Source organism: Rattus rattus, chromosome 5 (genome assembly GCF_011064425.1).
Source record: "Rattus rattus isolate New Zealand chromosome 5, Rrattus_CSIRO_v1, whole genome shotgun sequence".
In the NCBI taxonomy this organism is placed as follows: Eukaryota; Metazoa; Chordata; class Mammalia; order Rodentia; family Muridae; genus Rattus; species Rattus rattus.
In genome coordinates, this window is record NC_046158.1 from 6,514,693 (window position 1) to 6,537,651 (window position 22,959).

General features: G+C 38.6%; 1 protein-coding gene across 1 annotated transcript in view; it reads right to left on the reverse strand.

The window, feature by feature from the left end:
* The window catches only part of Bmpr2 (bone morphogenetic protein receptor type 2), a 108,213-nt gene that overhangs the window by 36,240 nt on the left and 49,014 nt on the right, over positions 1–22,959 (reverse strand). The window contains exons 2-3 of the mRNA XM_032902905.1: positions 20,429–20,599; positions 18,780–18,950 (exon numbers count right to left, since the gene is read on the reverse strand). Coding sequence (XP_032758796.1) covers positions 18,780–18,950; positions 20,429–20,599 — 342 coding nt within the window. The remainder of the gene's footprint in view (positions 1–18,779; positions 18,951–20,428; positions 20,600–22,959) is intronic.

Genomic DNA, 22,959 nt, shown 5'->3' on the forward strand with positions numbered 1-22,959 from the left:
AGCAACATCTCTAGGAACCAAGTGTGGCTCAGTAGCAATTATATAACATATGAGAGGTACTGCTACCTGGGGGGTAGGAGGGATTCCTTTCCTGTTACTGGTGGTTCTAAACATTACATATTTTTTTCCACAGAGTAAAAGGTATTTAAATATATAACTGAAAATGGAAAAATAGGAGCTTTAATTTATTAACTCAAAATAGAAAGGGTGAAAAAAAGTATTAAGGGACTTTTAAACATGTTAAAAACCATACATATGGTATTTAAATGTCTCAAATTAGGAACATTCCAGGTTATGTCATATAGTCTAAAAACTTGATACCACTGAAAACCTGCCAGGAAAAATATTGCAATATGTGTAGTCATATGTGTGTAATAAAAAAAAAAGCTTTTGATCGGAAAACTCATTCTTTATTTCTTTTTTTTTTCTTTTTTTTCGGAGCTGGGGACCGAACCCAGGGCCTCACTAAATCTCCAACCCCTCATTTTTTATTTCTTTAAAGTAATTCTTTTTAAAAAGATTTTTGTTTTATTTTTAATTATGTGTGTGGATGCATGTCTGTGAGTGGGTATGAACATGTGAGTGCAGGTACTCCCTGAGGCTGAGAGAGAGAGAGAGGGAGAGAGGGAGAGAGGGAGAGAGAGGAGAGAGAGCAAGCGTGCACACACATACACATGTTCATATAGGCTCTCCAGTCATTAAAATAATTCTTTTTAATTCTTTTTATGTCATAAGTTATATATCATACCCTAAATTTCTTATTTCTTTGCCCTAATATACCCTCTTTTTCCTCTCTTTTAGTTTCCTCAGTTAAACATTCAGCCAAACATAAACAATGCTAAGTATGCCTATGTGCAAAGGCTAGGCTTTCACAGGCAAATACTTCCTGAGTACAGAACAGACAGGGACCCGTGGTCTGCCTCATTGGAGCCTGGGATGTTTCTGTTTACATATCCTGGAGCCAGGCGGGGGCTACTACTGGAGGCAGGCTGTCTGCTTCCTTACTACACTCAGCTTTTGTGTGGGACTGTGTCAAAGAAAGAACAACATTGTTACATGTGCAGCAACCAGCAGGGAGAGGTTTAAATAAAACACAGCAGTGGTTATGTCCTCTGCTTAATCTTTAACCACTCTGAGCAGAGAAACAAATTAGCCCTTAGATTTTTTTTCTTCAAGAAATGCATTTTTCACAAAAGCAAAATAGCAAAATAGTACAATTTAAACCTCAAAGCAATTAATGTAAGAAGAGCTTAATGAATTCCTAAGACAATAATTAAGACTGCTAAAATATTTCCATACTATATCACATAGCTTAGTATTTTCAACAAACTTTTTTATATGGAATGAATAATGTTGACATAACTAATATGCTTTGAATAGTACATATACAGTAACCACAATCAGATTAATGTTTATATTTAGTATTTTTTAAAAATTGAGTAAGGGAAAGACTTTAAATTTCTTTTTATTTTTCAACAAAAATTTAGCACTGAATATTTAAGGCCAATTTTAATTTAACTTAGCCTGGTTAAACATTCTGACCTAGCTCTTAGATTACATAAAACAAAAATAACAATAAGCAAAAACAAGCCATGGCCTGCTAATTGTCAAGACATTTTATGTTTGATTTACAAAAGAACCGCAGAAAAATGAAAACACACACACACATACACACACACACACACACACACACACACACACAACTTTTAGCTTCCTTATTTGTAGTTTAAAATTTTTTTAAAACAATGTATTTTGTGGCAGTGTGTATGCCTGACTGTATGATCGTGCACCAACTTCACACAGGAGCCCACAGAGGCCAGAAGAGCACGCTAGATCCTCTAAAACTAGAGCTGCAGGTGGTTGTGAGCCACCATGTGGGTGCTAGGAGCTGAGTCGTGGTTTTCTGAAGAGCAGGTGGTGCTCTCAATCGATGAACCATCTCTCCAGCCCAGTCTTTTACTGCCCCTCCCCCTTTTTTTCCAAGACAGGGTTTCTCTGTGGAGCTTTGGCTGACCTGGAACTCACTATGTAGACCAGAATGGTCTTGAACTTAAAGAAGTCTGCCTGCGGTCTTTTACTTCTTAAAGTTATCTTATTTCTTGCTTTTCAGTTACTCAGTTGTGATTCCCCCCCTCTTTTTAACTTTACTTTAAAATCTGAAATGAAGATAAAGAAAGTCTTCTATAAAACTAAGTAACAGGAACATAAATTTAAAATTTCATTTATATGAATGAGGGTCTAGAGTGGTCAGACTCATAAGATTACAAAGCCAGTGCAGTCACCAAGGGTTTGGAGGGACCAAGTAATGGAAACTTGTCAAATAAGTATAGTTTCAATTCTGCAAGATCAAAGAAACTTTTGGAGACTATGTGACAGTGTAAACACACTTACAAATGCTAGCTTTGCACTTAACAATGGAGCCAGAGAGATGGCTCAGAGGTTAGAGCCCACAGTTTTCAGAAAAAAAACCTCATTTTTTAAAATAGTGATTGTATACATGTAAATAAAAATAAAATTGAGCAATACGAATTTTATAAGTACTGATACTGTTAGCATTTCTTAACATTGTAATTATCTAGAATGTTAGATCCTGAAATATTTTACTCAAAATACTTCTTAAATTTATGTCTCTTAATTTTTGAATACACAATACACTGACACAAAAATTTAGAGCTATTTAGTGGAGTCTTCTTAACATCTCTAGTTCTCAACAATGCATACGTGCACAAACACACACAACCACATACACCTGTGGTTTGTATCTTACATGTGTATCTTTTCAGAATTTCCTTATGTGTGTAAAATACAGAGACAAATAGGAATATATGGCCATATTCTCTTCTGAAGAACTTAATATTCCCTTGAAGAAGCTTATCTTGTATTTAATCTGAATATACTTTAAAAATCTCTCTAAAACTTCATATGATTTCTTTATACTATTGTGGCAAAGTTAACCTGTTCTCTACTGGTGTAACAATATTGAAATGAGTAATTTTGTCTCTAATCACTTCAAATGACAGGCATGTACACTAAGGTAAATAATAGCTAATGTTTGTTGTCAATTAGCCTACATCTGGAATTAATCAGAACGCAAGCAGCTGTGCACAGCTGTGAGGAATTGTCTTGATTGGATTTTTTGAGTGGGAAGGTCCACCTAAATCTAGGCCATAACTTCTGGTGCTAGCTCACTTAAAAGGACATGGAAGAAGAAAGCTTCTCAAAGCTTGTGGCCTGCTTGCCCTCATCGCCACCAGCAAACTCGTCTATCCTGTTGCTGGGATTAGAACTCACTTCTTTGGGATTCCAATGTAGACTGAAGACTAGCTAGCAGCTTTCTAGAAATTCTCTGGGACGCTAGCACCAGGTAGACTTTGCTGAGACATCCAGATCTTGTGGACTGAACAACAGCTAGATTCTATGCTTTTCTGCATTCATTAAAGTAAAGGACTACTCAGACCAGAGCCTATAAACCATTCTAATAAATCCCCAGACTAATAGGACAAAGGACCAATTCTCAGAAAAAGAACTCTTGAGTTTGGGATTTATTCTCTGGGTTTTTCTTTTCACTGTGTGGATTAAAGAAAGAATAATGTGCAATGTATTACAACATTTTCAAAGAATTGTTAATCATGAAGCACATTAATGAATTGGAGCCATCACAGAATGAATAATAACAATCATACTCTAGGAAATATCTGCGATGATCTGAATTATTTGTCCCCCAGAACCTATAATCACATGGACTGTGTTTCTATGACATTATTAAACAATTTTAATACTTGAAAGCCATTCCAGTATTCTGTCCTGTGTCCCATAGCTAATCATTTCCAATTTATTACCATGAAATAATTTTTTAATGAATAACAAAACTTATTTTAGAAAATATAACTGTTTTAATATCTTGGGTTCTTAGGCTGTCAAATATTTAGGCAGCTGTATTAGTTCATGCTAGTGTAATATATACTAAGTAGAACAGTTAAGAGGGCTGATTTATTTCCTTACAAGTTACATAAAAATTCTTGAGAAATTTTTCTCAAATATTTGAAGCTGTTTCTCCTGGTAAGGGTACTAGAATCATACACATGAGGTGAAGTATGAGTTGGGAATAAGGATGTTTCTATAAGTGATTAGAAAGGATTATCACTAGAGTCCAGATCTGAAAGCGCACACACACACACACACACACACACACACACACACACACACAAAATGTTGCTGAAGGAAGGCACCAGCACAGAAAGGTCAGGAAGCTGAAGGACAGTGGCATGGCAGGATGGGGGCATATGATACTGAGATAATTCAGACTGTGTCCTCCTGGTGCACTAAGGCTGGAGTGCAAAAATCCTGTATTTTCTAGACTGTCTTGTAGATGACACTAAAGGGTCCACATATCTTTGGGAGATCTTTTTTTCCTTACCTAACAAATATTGTATCAGCAGAGGCCTGTGTTGAGTCCGTACCTCTTAAGTACAGAAAGGTTTTACAGGAAACACTTTACAGGTATAAAGTATAGCAGGAGTAGTTTTAGAATGTGCCTGCTTCGTGGGTATGGTAATGTGATTGTATGTTGACTTACTTTCTTTATCCATACATTAACTTTCTTGGTGGTCTGTTCTATGATGAGGCTTTGGAAGCTATCTCCGTGAGAGATCTAGCTAAATGTTTTCTCTATTCCAATGGTCTTCCAAGGGTGCCCCGTCCTTGGAAGACCATCACCACTCCCTAGGAGGCAAATCAAAAAACTGGGTGGAGTCAACAGTTTGTTTTAAAGTTGCTCCAAAAGATTCTGATTATGTTAACATGTGAGAATTTCTGTGGCTTGACTGTGATTTATCACCTCCAAATTTTATGTTAAAATTTAATCTCTATAACCAAGCATGGTGCACATGTCTTAAATCCCAGTAGTTGGGAGGCAGAGGCAGATAGATCATTGTAAGTTTGAGACCAGCCTGGTCTATACAGAAAGCTCCAGGCTAGCCAGTGCTACATAGTGAGACTCTAAAGGGTCTTAAAACAAACAAACCCTAAACAAAAAAACAACAATAATTTATTTTCCACTATAAGATATCATTAGGAGATAGGAGCAGATAAAATCTTTAAGAGTTGTTAAGGCTCTGCTTTCATGAATGTAATTAAAATCATTAAAGTAATTAATGAATCAGAGGAGTTAAAGAGACATCTGAGGAGTAGGTCTGCTGTATAACCTTGGGTTAAGTCTTTTACAAGCTCTCATCTCCTGCCTACCCAGCCCAAGGACTCTGCCAGCAAGAAAGCCATCCTAAGATGTGACCCTCTGAACATAGACCAAAGCTGTGAGTCATAAACTTTATAAGCTGGCCAGTCTACACTATCACGTTTGAAGAATGGAAAATGGAGTAAGGTAAGACTTGTGTTATCATGTCCGAGTAACTAATGTTCCCCATCAGTAATTTGTTGTCACTTTTGACACTGTGGCTTCAGACTTGTGGCCTCAGAACTGTTCTCTCTCTCTCTCTCTCTCTCTCTCTCTCTCTCTCTCTCTCTCTCTCTCTTTCTCTCTCTCTCTCTGAGACAAAGCCTATGTACTCACTGTGCAAAACCCTCAAATTGACAGATATTTTCCTGCCTCTGCCTTTTGAGTGCTGGGATTAAAGATATGTGCCACCAAACCCAAAATATACACATTCACAAAAGTGTGGCTTTAAATAAAACTCTGAAAGATATATACTTTTAATGACTTATTTTTATTTTATGTACATTGGTGTTTTGCCTGCATATGTCTGTGTGAGGGTGTCAGATCTCCAGGAGCTGGAGCTTCAAACAACTGTGAGCTACCATGTGGGTGCCAAGACTTGAACTTGGGTCCTCTGAAAAAATATCTAGTGCTCTTAACTGCTGAGCCATCTCTCCAGCCTCAAAAGGATATATTCTTATGTTTCCTAGTAACCTATGGCATTTGTACTTGGCAGACAACTTAAACTTATCTCCTATGAACATCTTATTTACTATTACATAAGACATTCTCCAGTACATGTTGTTCATCGCTGAGTGTGTGCCTTTTTAAATTAGCAGATATAAGCTCACTAATCACACAAGAATGCACTGAAGCCATATAGCTAATCGTGTATGGGCCTTTTGCTTTTATTCAAGTGACAATTTTATATAGTGTGATTCATTTCCAATGATATAAAACATTGAAAACTTGCAAAAATATGTGCAGATACATTTGTACCATCAGCACTTGAAATCTACTCACCTGTATCACATTTTACTGAGTGTTGCCATGGTTTGAACGTGACCTCCTGTGATCATAGAGTAGCACTTAATATCCACTGCAAAGGTGGGACCTTTAAAGGGTGCCAAGCCATGAGAATTTTACCTCTAGGAATAAGTTAATACAGTCACAGGCATTTGTTTCCTATAAAAAGGCTGAGTTTGACCCTTCCACGCTCACTCTTATGTTCTCTTGTTTTCTTCTGTTTTCTAACATAGGACAGACTTATTATCAGATTTTCACATTGTCAGCCAGATACAATTCTGTTGATTATAATTATCCAGTCTCATAAATTTTCATATAGTAACACAAAACTGAAGAGTAAAAAATCCATTTTTCACTACCTTTGCCCATGTCTCAATGTCTCCACTATAGAGTGGAGCAGGTTATCTATGGCTCAGAAACAGAAAATGGTTTGTGTGATATAAACATCAATGTATTTTTATTATTATTTTCTAAACTAGGAGCTTCAGTGAAGTGGTAAATGAAAGGTTACTGCTGAGCCATCTTCCCTTTAAGTAGATTTCTGAGCCTGCGACTACTGTAAGTGGAGCTTCCTGGGCCACCCTAATAGAAGTGTGAACGACAATGGTGCTGAGGTGATCTGAACTGTGGGGGCCCGCTATATAAAATTGTCACTTGAAAAAAAGCAAAAGGCCCAAAAGGTGCCAGAGGAAAGTAATATTAGTGTGTGGCAAAGAGACCAATCTTGTGATATTTTGGAAAACAATGGGGTTATTTTCTGCCCTTGTCCAAAAAAGATCTGCCGGACAACGCTAAATTGAAAAATTATGGATTAACAGCTTTGGCAGAGAAAATGTCCAGACAGCCTAGTACTGACTGTGTTGCTTGGTTGTTGGTGGCCATGCTTATGCAGATCTATAATTAAGAGGAGCAAGTGGATTGAGGAAAAATAGACAAAATCTATAGTTTGAGGAGATAGGGGGCACCAGGAAATAGAATGGAGCTAAGTCCTGTGTTCAAGGAGATGAGGAGATTTAAAGAAAAAGATGACGCTAAATAGAATAAAGGGAGTGACCTCAGGAAAAGACCCCACCCAGCTAAGCTTCCAATTTGTGAAAAGGAATTAAAGAAAAGCTTAGGGCCAGGTGTGGAGTACACACCTTTAGTTCAAGCACTCAAGGAGGAGAGGCATGGGGAATTTCAAGTCCAGTCTGGTCTATAGAGTAAGCTCCAGAACAACCAAGCTTAGGCAGTGAAGGAAACCAAAATCAGAAAGTGGGCAAAAATGTATTTGAAGAAGGGGGTCATGTTCCAGCCCCAGAGAGCAGCAGAACTTAGCGGCTTTGGTCACATGGTTCTGGCTTTAGAGTCAAAGACTGAACAAAGGTTATGGAATCTCTCTCCACAACTAAGGAAAGCCACTGAGGAAAGGCATGTGGTAGAGATGTCCCTACATGGAGGCCAAGAGAGGCCACTTGGTGAAGCTGTGAAGGTGAAGCCTGGATTGCTTTGGAGACCCCAAGATGTTGGAGATGCCAGAGCTGTGGGATACCTGCCAAGGAGAGCTGCTAACAGGGAGTGGGACCAGCCCAGGAGAGAAGTGTGCTGCGGTCAACAGAGATGGAACAGGCTGAGATCTGAAGAGCGCTTTGACATCAGACGAGGAGATTTAGAGTTTGGAGCTTCTCTGCTGGTCTTCAGTCTTGCTTTTGGTCCAGCGCTTCCTCACTAGGCTCCCTTTCCTCCCTTAGAATGGTGAGTGCACCCTGCGCCACTGTATGCTGGACTGAATGATCTGCTTTTTCACTTGATTTTACTTGATTAAGAGCATTGAGTTCCTTGGGGCAGGTTTGATCTTCGCCATCAGGATATCTGATTTCTTCTTCTTGTTTCTTCTTTGTGCACAACTATTTAACAAACTGCAACCAATCAACCACAACCCTGCCTCTCAGGGCGCAAGCATTTATATACCCTCTGAAGAGTCCTTAGAATTCCAAAAGTCACGCACTCACAGAACCTCTATGCAGCTGGCACAACCACACCAGAGGCAAATCATAGTCACCTGCTGGACAGTCGGAAGCAGCCCCATATCCCACACCTGGGATTAAAACAAAAGCACATTCTTATAATATTTTTGTGTTTTCAAAGAAACCAAAATTCTCACTACGAGAAAGCCAAGAGATTCCATTATATAGATGGTTGAAAACAGCCATTTGGTTGCTGGGAATTGAACTCAGAACTTTTAGAAGAACAAGCAGCCAGTGTTTTTAACTGCTGAGATATCTCTTCAGTCCCATTCCTAATTAATTCAAAATAATTATTTTCCTAAAATGTGCACATATTTTTTGCTCTTTCTCCTTTTAATAAGTATAAAATGTGTCTTGTTTTGGCTCTTAACAAGCATCCTGAGCCATCCTTACTTCCCATTTTCTATTTAATGCTCTTAGAGAAACACTAAAAACTGAAGTCAGAGACTACTTGTGGCCCCATGCCAGTACTGGCTTCCCGACTGTAAGTTTTCTTTCCTAGCTTGGTGTGAGATAAAAACATCTGTTGCCAGATGCTAGAAATTATAATTTCTAATCTTAACAACACAGAATAAAATTATAATGTTATTTCCTAAACCTGGGTTTAGATGCAATTCAATCTTGTTTCTCATTGTCTGGCCCAACTTCAAAGTAATGAATAATGTAAGTGAAAAAATAAAAGAATTCTACATTTATATCCTGACACTCAAAAAAGAACTGCCAAAGTTCAATAGAATGAATTAGGTTTAATTAAGGAATTAAATATATATGAACAGTTTTTTTCGTACTTTTCTACTGACTTAATTATCTTGTTTATATAAATAATTAGGGAGGCTAATTATAGCAATTCTAGATATCTTATCAAGAAAATGTTCTATAATAAGTTTCCAAAAATTCTAATAATTATGTACTTCTTTCAAATTGTGAATTTACAAATATATGAAAATTTCTTAAAAGTATAACAAATAAATACTATAGATAGAAATTCAATCACTGAAAAACTGACTTTCTTCTTAAAATTGTGTTCATGTGTCTGTCTATGTGTATGAGTGCAAATGCCCTGGAGGTCAGAGGCATTGGCTCTCCTGGAGCTACAGCTACAGGCAGTTGTCCCCTGACCCATGTGAAAGCTGGGAACCCGATCTGGGCCTTCTGGGAAAGCAGGATGTGCTCTTAACCACTGAGCCATCTCTCCAACCCACAAACTGATTTTCTTATTAAGCAGAGTAAAGCCTATGACTATAAGAGACCTCAAAATAACACAGTTTACCTTTCTGAGTGACAAGACTTTTGGTTTTCAGTGCTGCATGGACCATATTAATGATTTTTTTTTCCTTCTTTCCCTTTTCTTTTCTTTCTTTCTTTTTTTTTTTTTTTTTTTTTTTTTTTTTGAAACAGGGTTTCTCTGAGTAGCCCTGGCTGTTGTAGAGCTTGCTCTGTAGACCAGAAAACTCACAAAAGATCTGCCTGCCTCTGTCTCCCGAGTACTGGAATTGAAGGTATATGCCACTATGCCCATCCTGATGAATATTTTTTTTTTCTCTAATTGAGAGAAAAATCTCAACTTGGTAGTAGTTTATCTATTACCTCTCAAACATTAGCTAATTGTTTTTTCTTTTAACACAGAAAATGCCAGCTTCAACCTTTAAAACAACAATATCTAGCTAATTAATATATTTTATTTATGTGTATGGGTATACAGCTTTTGTTTTATTTATTTTTAAATAAACTTTAAAGTTACTTTTATAATATTTTCTTTTCATTCACAACAATGATAAGCATTTAAAATATATGTAGGTGACTAGAAAGAGGCTCTATGATTAAGAACACTGGCTGCTCTTGGAAAGAATTTGGTTCAGTTCCCAGCACCCACATGGTGGCTCATAACCATCCATAACTCCAGTCCCAGGGCATCAAATAGGCGTGTGATACACATACATGCATATAGGCACAACATTCAAACGCATAAGCATAAATATATATAAAACTTTTAATTAATTAGATAATTTTAAGAAAATATTAAATAATATAGAAAACAGAATTCTTAGGGATATACAGTTACAGTGAAAATCATGGCAGGGTTCTTGAATTTTAGGAAACGATTATTTTCAAAATAGAATCTATTCCCTAATTTAGCTCATATCAAAATATAAATGGGCCCATTGTTTGTATACTTGTCTCTACCATTTGTTACTCTATAACATCAGGTATGTGACTGTTACATATCTAAGCCTCAGTTTCCTCGATGTGAACTAAGAAGATGGTAGAAGGGTTGGGATTTAGCTCAGTGGTAGAGCACTTGCCTAGGGCATAAGGCCCTGGGTTCGGTCCCCAGCTCCGAAAAAAACAAAAAAAAAAAAAAAAAAAAAAAAAAAAAAAAAAATGAAACGATTTCATGTTTCTGAACGGGTTACATTAAAACTTTAGTATACAGAGAGTGTAAAGGTACAGTGCCTGCCACATCCCAAGTGCTGGAAGGTGTTCTCAGCTGCCTCCCGGCCCCTGTTAAATCACCAAGTGCTTATCTTACGGGGTATTCTGAACAGACTGTTCAGAATAATAACTCTAGCCTCCTAGATAAAGTCAACAAGTTTAGTCACCATTCATTGCATGTAGGATAGCATTCTTTACTATTTTAAAGTTCAATACAAGTATTTTATAATTAAAACCCCATTAAATAGATATCTACAACTACTGTCTTAAGACCAAGGGGAAATCATGCTAATAATAGGACTGTTAATGAGTGAAGAAAGGATAGTGCCTTGGAAAAGTTAACAGTGTCAGACTCGGACGCTATGCAAAAGAGAAAGCTGAATGAAGAAGAAAAGTTTTATTTCCTTCTTGAGAAAATAAGACCTCAAAGGGAAGAAAAGAGCTTAATTTTCTTAATTTGACAATTTTGTCTGAACCTAAGTCTACTGTAAATTGTATATTAAGTAGGTATAGAATACTGTGTGTGTGTGTGTGTGTGTGTGTGTGTGTGTGTGTTTCTCCCCTTTGCCAACTCAGGGTTTCTCTGCCTAGTCCTGGCTGTCCTGGAACTTATGCTGTGACTAGGCTGACCACGAACTGAAACATCCTCCCGCCTCTGCCTCCCCAGTGCCGAGATTAAAGGTGTGTGCCACCACTGCCCAACATCATCGTTTTAAATTTAGATCTATTTATTTTTATTTTGGTGTATGGGTATTCGCCTGCATGATGTATGTGTACTGCGTTCATGCTGAGGCCTGAAGGAGGCATGGACCCAGCTGGACTCAGAGTGGGCTGTGAGCCACCTGTGAGTGCTAGACTGCTGCCCCAGCCCCAACTACTTAGTATTTTTTAAGGTTCCCAAAAAATGAAAGCAAGCAATTCTGTTCCAAAACTATGAAACATACTAGCAAAAGGAGAAAGTGAAAATTGAGGTACAGGGAGCATAGTAGTAAATAACTATGAACCCTTAGCCCTCATCTCTAGCCAGTTTTATCTTCAAAAACTATCTGGTAACATTGCCCTGACTAAACGGAATTTTTACTTCAGACTTCAACTACTATGAATTACAGAAAAATAATTAGCTTAGATTTCTAATTACAAAATTTTTTTGTTTTTTAAGAATTTTTATTTTTAAAATTTATTTCATGTATACGAGTACACTGTCACTGTCTTCAGACACACCAGAAGAGGGCACCTGATCCCATTCCAGATGGTTGTGAGCCACCATGTGGGTGTGAGCCACCATGTGGGTGCTGGGAATTGAACTCAGGACCTCTGGCAGTGCAGCCACTGTTCTTAACCACTGAGCCATCTTTCCAGCTCCAAAATTCTTTTATTTTTTAATGGTAGTAATTAACCTCCCTGGAAGATGCAATAAGTAACTATGCTTCAATTGCCAAAACTGGAAAAAGAAAAGCAATGATGTTTTTATTTTCTCATTTTTTGAACAGAGATGAAAGTCCTTGTCAACTAGAATTAGCTGGTAATTGTGGTCTGAATGAAAATGGACCCCATAGACCCATAGGGAGTTGCACTATTAGGACATGTGGCCTTGCTGGAAAAAGTGTATGACTGGGGGTGCAGAGGGGGAGCCTCTGAGGTCTTAGATGCTCAAGCTGGGTTTAGTGTTGGTGTCTCTTCACAACAACAGAAACCATAACTACGACAGTAATCTACAGTAAGAGTAGAATCTACATTGTAAATAGAATATAAGTGTTCATATAGCCCTTTTCAATATTATTAATAAGTGCTAGTACTTAATTATTTTAAAAGGTTCTATGTTTCAGGGGTTGGGGATTTAGCTCAGTGGTAGAGCGCTTGCCTAGGAAGCGCAAGGCCCTGGGTTCGGTCCCCAGCTCCGGAAAAAAGAACCAAAAAAAAAAAAGATTCTATGTTTCAGCAAAAGCAACTAGTAGACTATTTATTCTTTTAAATCTTTTAGTAACAGCCCACAAAAACAGGGACTGATAGTCTATAGAGATTTTATTGCTATGTGGCTGTCTTATGGTTTCTAAAAACCTATGAAATATAGTTCTATAAGAATTTACAAAATCACCAGGCAGAGTGGTGTAGGTCTTTAAGCTCAACACTCTACAGAAGCAGGTCTTCTGGCCTCCCCTGACACCTGCACTTACATGCATATTCTTACACACAAACACACATACACATGTAATATAAAAATAACATAAAATGGTTACTTTATTTTGCTTTGATGTGTTATATATTGTGTGCTTGTCTGTGTGTGGGTGGTATGCACATAGCTGTATTTGTGCTTGTGTGCTTTGTGTGGAAGCTAGAGTTCAATATCAGCTGTCTTCCTCTTTTACTTTCTACTTTCTTTTTGAGACAGTCTTTTCAATAAACCTGAAGCTCACTAATTTGGTGAGCTCCGGAGTAGTCCTGTCTCCATATCCTTCCTCCCCTCTTTGAGGTAATACATGCACTTCCAGCTTTAATGTTGATGCTGGGATTTCAAACTCAGGCCTTCATGTTTGAATAACAAGCACCTTACCTCATTATCCCTTCTTTAAATGAGATCTTTTTCAGATTCTCTTTGTCTTGTAGGGCACTAACATTTATAAATATACCCCTCCCAATTCTAGAAAGTTGGCTCAGTAGTTAAGAGCCCTTGCTGCTCTTGTGATGGTCTGGGTTCAGTTCTTAGCACCTACATGGCGGCTTGCAACCATCCCTAACTCCAGTTCTTCTGACCTCTTCAGTCTCCAGGCATGCATATGGTGCTCATGAATACATATATGCAAAACACTCATACAAAAAGTAAAATAAATCTAAAAATTAAAAACAAACAAACAGGGCTGGAGAAGTGGCTCAGTGGTTAAGAGCACTGACTGCTCTTCCAGAGGTCCTGAGTTCAATTCCCAGCAACCACATGGTGGCTCACAACCATCTGTAATGGGATCTGATGCCCTCTTCTGGTGTGTCTGAAGACAGCTACAGTGTACTCATATAAATAAAATAAATTCATCTTTAAAAAACAAACAAACAGGGGTTGGGGATTTGGCTCAGTGGTCGAGCGCTTGCCTAGCAACCGCAAGGCCCTGGGTTCGGTCCCCAGCTCCGAAAAAAAGAAAAACAAACAAACAAACAAATAACTCCCCCACCCCTTTTTTAACTAGAGTGCTCCTAATTTGAAGTTTATCTGGTGTTTTATCATGACTTGATTCAGTACTATAATATAGTGATCCTGCATCCATTTCTTTGTATCACGATGTTCATTTGACATTCATTAATATGGTAATTTTGATGACTTGATCAAGGTAATTTCCAATTCCCCACTTATAATCACCATTAATTAATTAATTAATAATTAATGATTTTTCAAGACAGGGTTTTCTCTGTATAACAGCCCTGTCTGTCCTAGAACTCACTGTATAGATGAGGCTGCCCTCAATCTTAGAGATGTGCCTCTGTCTCCCTAGTGCTGGATTAAAGGTATGCCCCTCCTGCCAGAGTCACCACCACTTGGCTGAAATAGGATCTTTTGTGGGCCAATCTTTTGTGAACTCAAACTGGCTAAATTCTGATTCTCCATCCTTAACTTCCCTAGTGGTGGAATTACAGGCATCTCCCAGCACATCCACTGTGGTAGTCTGAATAAGAATGGTGCCCCCATCAGCATATATAGATGTGGCCTTGTTGAAGAAAGTGAATCACTGGGGATGGGTTCTGAGCTTTCCAAAACCCACACCAGCCCAGTCTGCCTCTCCTGATGCTTGTCAATTAGGATGATCAAGATGTAGCTCTCAGCTTCTTCTTCAATGCCCTGACAGGATGATAATGGACTAAACCTCTGAAACTGTAAGTAAGCCCCAAATTAAAGCTTTCTTTTATAAGAATTGTAATAGAACAATGACTAAGATACCCAGATGAATTAGTTTCTCCTGTCTTCCCTCCTCTCCCTGTCCCTTCCTTCTTATTATAATCCAAGGGATTGAACCTAGGGATCAGCGAAAGCTAGGCAATAATCTATACCACTGAGCTATGCCCCAAATCCCAATTACTAATTTTCCCTTCACAATTAAATTGGAGACTTTTTTTTGGTTCTTTTTTTTGGAGCTGGGGACCGAACCCAGGGCCTTGCGCTTCCTAGGCAAGCGCTCTACCACTGAGCTAAATCCCCAACCCCAAATTGGAGACATTTTAAAACCATACAAATATCCTGGCTCCTCACTGAAACTGCTGTCAGATTTATGGTCGTCTTTGATACTTCCTCTCTGACCTGTGTGATGGAAGCTGAATGATGCCTGACCAATGCCAACACTCCTGTATCTATCAGTTAGCACTTAACAGTTGACTCATGAGTTTTGCTTCCTTCGAATGGTTGGTAATTCACTATTATACTTAGATATTCTTGAAGTCTAACTTCCCCAATTTTAGCTTGTGAAGGGGTTCTGTAGAACTGGCTCCATATTTTTTTTTAACTTTTAATTGACTTTCTGTATTTCACATCATGTGCCCCAATCCACTCATCTCCCTGTCCCTTCGTTGTATTCGCCTTCAGCACTTGCAACCACCTCCCAAAAGAAAAAACTCCTTGTCACAGTGTGTCCCACAGTGTGTCACAGTGTGTCCCACAGTGTGTCACAGTGTGTCCCACAGTGTGTCACAGTGTGTCCCACAGTGTGTCACAGTGTGTCCCACAGTGTGTCACAGTGTGTCCCACAGTGTGTCACAGTGTGTCCCACAGTGTGTCACAGTGTGTCCCACAGTGTGTCACAGTGTGTCCCACAGTGTGTCACAGTGTGTCCCACAGTATGCCTTTTATCCACACAGATTTACCTGCAGATGTTCACTGCAATGAGTCTGTCAGGTCTCTGGCTTCTGCTACACCATCAATAATCAATAATGGATCCTCACCAGCACCCCTTAGGTACCCTGTTGTTACCATGTGTAATGGAGATCCTACTGCTTTGGGTTTGTAGAACAGGCCCCTTCGTGCTCCAGCAGCTCACAGACAGGGTGGATATTGGGGTGGCCAACTCTAAGCCCTGGACCTAGGCCTAGGTGGTAGCTGAGCAGTCAGCCCAACAGCTCACCCACACTCCTATCGGGAGGGCAAACTTTCCAGCGCTGCCCCAGCTAGCTCACCCAAGGCTAGAGGCAATAAGGGGCATCATGGCTCTTGTGGATCACTTTCTAGCATAAAGTATTTCAGTCTTGGACTTACTTTGCTCTTGTTCTGGAATAAATATCTTCTCAAGGAGTAATAGTTTCTTTTAGCAGAGAACACTATTACAGACTAAGATATGGGCATAATACATGTTTATTGCTACTGAAATGCTTCTGCCTTTTTTTCTTTTGTTAAAGAAGAAATGTATGTATGTGGGTGGGGTGGTGGTTTGAATATGCTTGATCCATGGGAAGTGGTACTGTCTGGAGGTGTGGCTTGTTGGAGGAAGTGCATCCATCACTATGGCAGTGGGCTTTGAAGCTCTACCCAGTGTTGTCCTTTATAAGAGTTGCCTTGGTCATGCTGTTTCTTTAAGCAATGGAAATCCTAACCAAGACAGGTAGGAATTTAGCTTAGAAGTGCCTTCTTGAACGACCATTCAGAGCCTGCCCCACATGTGGCCCATATATATACAGTCACCAAAACTAGGTAAGATTGATGAAGCTAAAACATTCATGCTGAAAGGGACCAGATATAGAGCTCTCCTGAGAGACACACCCAGAGCACGTCCAATACAGAGGTCAATGCTAGCAGCAAACCACTGAACTGAGAATAGGACCCCCTTGGGGGAATTAGAGGAAGTATTCAAAGAGGTAAAGGAGCTTGCAACCCCATAAAAACAACAATGCCAACCAACCAGAGCTTCCAGGGACTAAACCACTACCAAAAGTCTATACATGGGCTGACCCTGGGCTCCAACTGCATATGTAGCAGAGAATAGCCTTGTTGGGGCACCAGTGGATGGGGAAGCCCTTGGTTCTGCCAAGGTTGAACCCCCAGTGCAGGGGAATATGGGGGTGGGGAGCAGTAAGGGGGATGGAGGGAGGAATACCCGTATGGGGGAGGGAGAAGGGATGGGGGCCTATGGACAGGAAACTGGGAAAGGGAATAATATTTGAAATGTAAGTAAAGCAATATATCTAATAAAAAATTAAAAAAATAAAAAAAGAAGTGCCTTCTCATTATGCCTGAGGCCCAGAGTTTGAGTCCTACTACTACAAAGTCAAAAGAAAGCCTCGAACAGATTCTTAGGACAAGAACAAAAAGCAGCTACATTCTTTGCCAAAATATCACAAGAACAGATATTTCTGTCCTAGTTGCTAATATTGATCCCCATTTGAAACCTGTGGAGTTGGTCCTCCATAGCACACATTACTCTCAGCACTACTGTCTTCCAAGCTCCTACTAGTATTTCCATGCTTCCAGCATTGAACTACTACCCTAATCCAAAGTCTCATACATTTCTCCAAAAAGTAGCACTTACAGGCCTGTCACGGCAATGTGTGCCACTCCCTAGTACCAGTTTCTACCTCTGTTACTTTCTATCTCTGTGAAAAGACTCCATGACCAAGGCAGCTTAGAAAAGAGGACCATCATGGGAGGTAACATGGAGGCAGGCAGGCAGGCATGGGGTTATAGCAGTACCTGAGAGCTTACATGTGATCCACAAGCATTAGGCAAAAAAAAACCAACTGGGAATGGTGTGGGCTTTTGAAACCTCTAGTGACATATTTCCTCCAACAAGGTCACATGTTCTAATCCTTTCCATACAGTTTCACCAACAGGAAACCAAGCAACAGCATATAAGCCTATAGAGGCCGTGCTCATTCAAGCTATCACAGTATGCATGCTTAAATTTTTAAATTTATATTTAAATGCACATATATATTTTATATGACTACATATACACGCATATAATACATATTATGCATTTGTGGATATTTTTGAGTTCCTAAGTCTACATCAATATCATATATTTCAAGTTTCAATTACATGGTCTTATACTCTATCCAACAGTTACATGTATATCCATGTAAATCCATGTAATCCAAAATCTAGGATTTTGTTGTTGATGTTCATTTTGTTTGGTTGGGATTTTTGTTTATTTGTGGGTTTTTGTTTTTTCTTTTTTTGGGGGGGGGATCTTACTTTGGATTTTGAATTTTCATTTAAGACAAGGCCTCACCATGGCACTCTGGCTGGCCTATAACCTACTATGTAGACCAAGTTATCCTCAAATTCATATAGATTCACCTCCCTCTGCCTCCAAGTGCTAAATAAAAGTCATTTGTTACCATACTGGCTGCTGTCTGATTCTTGAATTAGGATTTCTCTTTATTTCCCACACTAGACTTGAATATATGACCTCAAGTGACCCTCCCTCCTTGGCCTCCAGAATGAGCGTGGCTATAGACACAAGCCAAACTAAGCTATAGTTTTCTCTCTCTCTCTCTCTCTCTCTCTCTCTCTCTCTCTCTCTCTCTTTCCCCCTCTCCCCTCTTCTCTCTCTCTCTCTCTCTCTCTCTCTCTCTCTCTCTCTCTCTCTCTCTCTCTCTCTCTAATTATTATGGTTGTTTTATTTTGTTTTTCAGACAGGGTCTCATTGTGTAGTCCTGGCTGGTCTAGAACTTGCTATGTAGACCACATTGGCTTCAAACTCACAGAGATCCATCTGCCTCTATCTCCCAAGTGCCAGGATTAAAGGCTTGCACCATCACACTCATTTGCTATCACCAAATTCCCTTCCTTAAGAGGGTTTTGAATTTTTTGTTTGCTGAGACATGGTCCTTTTATGTAGTCCAGGCTGGGTAAGAACTTACCAGTTAGCTCAGGCTGTCTTGAATTTACAATCCTACTGCTTTGGCCTCTGGAGTTCTGGGATTACAAACACACATCATAACGCCAAACAAAGGGAAAATCATATCTTGATTGAGACTTACTTGATAATAAATACACCAAAGCTTTGCTGGTGCTGGTATATTACTTTGGAGATTTTAGGTAAATTTTTACTAACCTTGAATGTTTATCCGTTACGTTTTCAAAACTTCTAGAACAAGGAATTATTAAAAAAAAAATTCCTGTTACTACTTACTGAGTGGTGTTGTATCAGGAGGTGGGAAGTTCTCAGTGAAGTTGACGTTACATAAGTCTGTACTACAGCAGCAAAAACGGTATGTTCCATTCTGAATTGAGGGCGGGGTGGTAGTTACTACACATTCTTCATAGTGGCACTCTTGGGGATCACCAATGTGAGACCAGCACCCTACAGATCAATATTAAAGCAAGTTAGGAAACAGTACAGTAAGGAAAACAACAGATTATGAAGTAACTGTAGCAGCCATATAAAACTAAGTAGTACAGTCATAAAGAAACTGAGTGAAAATGGTAAAGGGTTCCACAGACATCTCACGGGGAAGGCAGCCAACAAAGCGATTACCATTAACTGCGCCATTACTATAAGAACTATTGAAGAAACAGCACTTAGATTTAAAGCGTCTCAATTAAAAAAATTAATGCAATCGTAACAAAGATTCAGTGACAGTCACTCTCTTACAATTCTGTAATCAGTTTGTGTGTTAATTTTGGAAAAATATAGCAATTTTAATGTAAAGCCTTTAAAATAACCATATATTTTTATGATCTATTAATTCTACATTAGAGAGTCTACTTTTTAAAAAATGAGAAAAAATAAAAATAGAAAGCAATCAGACACAACTTTTATATATGTTTGAAGGTTTCCATTGCTGGATATGCACTTCAGTGAAAACCTTAAAACAGCATAGTGTTCAAAGCGTTTACGTAAACCGTGATACATATACACAGTGAAATATGGTGCTGAGGTACACATGTCTTCAGAGGGCATTTACAATAACATGGGGGAAAAGAGGTTGGAATAATATAACATTATTCTAATTTTAAAAGAAGACTGGGACTCATATAAATATTAAAATACATGAAAAATGTACCCGGGGGAGGGGGGGATCAACACAAAACTTTTTTTTTTTTTAAGAAAAATGAGTTGTAGACCTTGGTTTTTAAATAGTTTTTTGGGTTTTTATACAAACTTCATTTACAAACATTAACTTGTAAAGAGAAAGACACTATTAAAACACACTGAAAGGCTAGGCACAGTGGAGCATGACTTTAGTCTCAGCACTTGGGAAGCAGAAGGCGGCAAATCTCTGAGAACTCCAGGCCTGCCGGGCCACACAGTGAGACCCGATTTCAGCCAAGCAAGCAAACGAGCAGACTAACTAACTACATACACTAAAAGTAAGCTTCCTTCATGAATTTGGAGCTTGTGGGTGAATTATAGATATATTTATGTGTTTATCTTATTTACCAATAGAATTTCAATCCACCTACATGTCCTTTCTAGATAAGTTCCAACTGTATGAAAACAATGCTGAAGATATAGCCCTGCGCCAGGGAGCTTGCCTATGTGCAATGGTCTGTGTTTGATTCTCAGCACCCAAAAGAAAAAAAGCACAAAAGCACAAAGCAATTAAGTAAAAAAAAAAAAAAAAAAAAAATGTAACTTGGGGACTGGAGAGATGGCTCAGCTGTTAGGAGCACTCACTGCTCTTCCAGAGGGCCCAGGTTCAAATCCCAGCATCCATATGGCAGTTCACAAGTGTCTGTAACTCCCAAGATCTGACTTTCACACAGAGATACATACAAGCAAAACACCAATGCACATAAAATAAAAAGGTAAATAATTTTTTAAAAAATTTTACTTGCCTTGTTTCACAAGATTGATGTCCCCTTTTGATTTCTCCCACAGACCATAACATGTGCTCCCTTTGGAGCATAATATTGTCCCATTTTCATGAGAGATTCGACTCTCACCAATCCCAAGGTCTTGTTGATACGGGTCTTTAAATGCACACAGCCGTTCTTGATTCTGGGAAGCTGAAAAACAGAGCAAAGAACACAATGATAAATTGATGTTTCTTTGATAATACTACTGATTAAAATAATCTTTAAGATTTCATTTAATAATATATGATAATCTAATTTGAGTAAGATTATAAATTTTCCTGCTAAATTCTTCAAATTTAATTATTGAATAAATTTTAAATTTTACATTTACCCAAAAATTTTCTGTTTCAAGATTTATCTTCATTTTTTTAAGCGTGTGTGTGCATATGAGTTCAGGTGCCCACAGAGGCGTTGGATGCTCCTGTAGCAGGAGTTAAGGTGACTGGGAGCTGCCTGGCATGGTTGCTGTGAACTGAACTTGGGTCCTCTAGAAGAGCAGTACACTTGCATTTAACTACTGAACCATCCTTTTATCCACACCCTCCAGCAATTCCCTTTTGGACATTAATTTTTATATCCAAGCAATAAGAATTTAAAGAAAGTATATTCCCTGATGACAGACTTTTACACATCACTCTTTCTATTATTAAATATGTTTTGCTGTTCAAAAAAAGAAATACCATCTTCAGCAAGGGCATGGTGGTATATACCTTCAATTCCAGCAGAAGGACAGGGAAGGAGGCAGAGGCTGGTGGATAGCTGTTAAGTTCCAGGCCAACCTGGTCTACACACTGACTTCCAGAACAAAAAGAGAGAGAGAGAGAGAGAGAGAGAGAGAGAGAGAGAGAGAGAGAGAGAGAGAGAGAGAGAGAGAGACAGACAGAGACAGACAGAGAGAGAGACAGAGAGAGAGAGAGAGAGAGAGACAGAGACAGAGACAGAGACAGAGACAGAAAATACCATGTTCTAAACTAACCTTTAAAACCAACACAGAGGAGGCCAGGCATGATATTGGATGCCTTTAATCCAACACTTGGGAGGCAGAGGCAAGCAGATCTCTAAGTTACAAACCAGCTTGGTCTACATAGCTAGTTCCCAGCCAGTCAGGCTATATAGAGAGACCGTGCCTTAAAAAGTGAACAGTCAAAAACAAAAATCCGGGCTAGAAAGATGGTTCAGTGGTTAAGAGCACTGACTGCTCTTCCAGAGGTCCTGAGTTCAATTCCCAGCAACCACATGGTGGCTCACAATGAGATCTGATGCCCTCTTCTGGTGTGTCTGAAGACAGCTACAGTATGTGTGTATGTGTGTAACATATATATGTTACATAATAAATCTTAAAAAAAGAAAAGAAAAATCCTAAAAGCCCAAGAATTCTGAGCAAAAAGAAAATGATTTTATTTTGCTTAAAACAGTCGGATAAAATGTACAGCAGCTCCTCAAGGAGTAAGGTAGTTGTTCCTCAGTTTAATGCCCACCTGTGTTTCTTCATCTATACTATGTGATTTAGCTGACTCCAATAAAGCATTTGCCACATGACTCGCTGATTAACAAACACTAACCAGCACTGTGAAAGTACCAAGGAGGTAAAAGGTTATCAAAAGCACCATCTGATTTTTATTTAGGTTTTTTAAAATAGATTTTTCTAATATGTCTGAGTAGGAAAGATAATCACTAAACATAATCAATACTTTCTTATGACCTTCTGAATCAGTTCTTTATTTGACGTGTATAGAATTGGAATAGTATGATTCAGGAACACTTTACAATACATATTATTTATTAAATTAATGTTTCTGGACATAATTAAAGAAGCACAGAAAAGGAATGACAGGCTTAATGACTCTGTCCACCCAGTTTACATAAATAGACCTGTTACATTTATTCCTATGTGAAGCACTTTCAAAGTACGAGGCCAAGTAAGCGGAACGTTTACAAGTAGGTATATAGTATTGCGGTTATCAAATTTTCGTAATATAGTTTATTCTGACAAACCAAACCACAGATAGTAATCAATGAAAAACAAATGTGACTTGATATATATATTTTAAACTACTTTTAAAAATTCTAGAAAATACTCACCAATACCATCTAAAGATAAATATATATATGAAGGAATATATATACATATATACATATGTATATATATATATATCCATCCTTTGGATAAATATCACATTTTAAGAAGAAAGGACATCGGGAATAAGGGTTCTATTTAAAACTATAGTAGTTGCTCACGAAATGAGAATGCAGACTCTGACAGTCCTTTGTATCTTTCAGGAAAGATCAGTGCGCTAAAGAAGGGAAGTGTTTTCAGAGACTGCTAAAAGCCAAGAAAAGGAAAATCAATTTGCAGTTCAAACAAGAGTTCTAAGGCATCTGGCAACCTGAGAAGGAATGAAGTGAAAGTTGAAACTGGAATAAATGAGGATCGTTGTTTCCATGGACAGTGTTCCCCCGGGGTAGTACAGGGACTGAGGCTCAGTACCAGTCCGGCACAGGAAAATGAC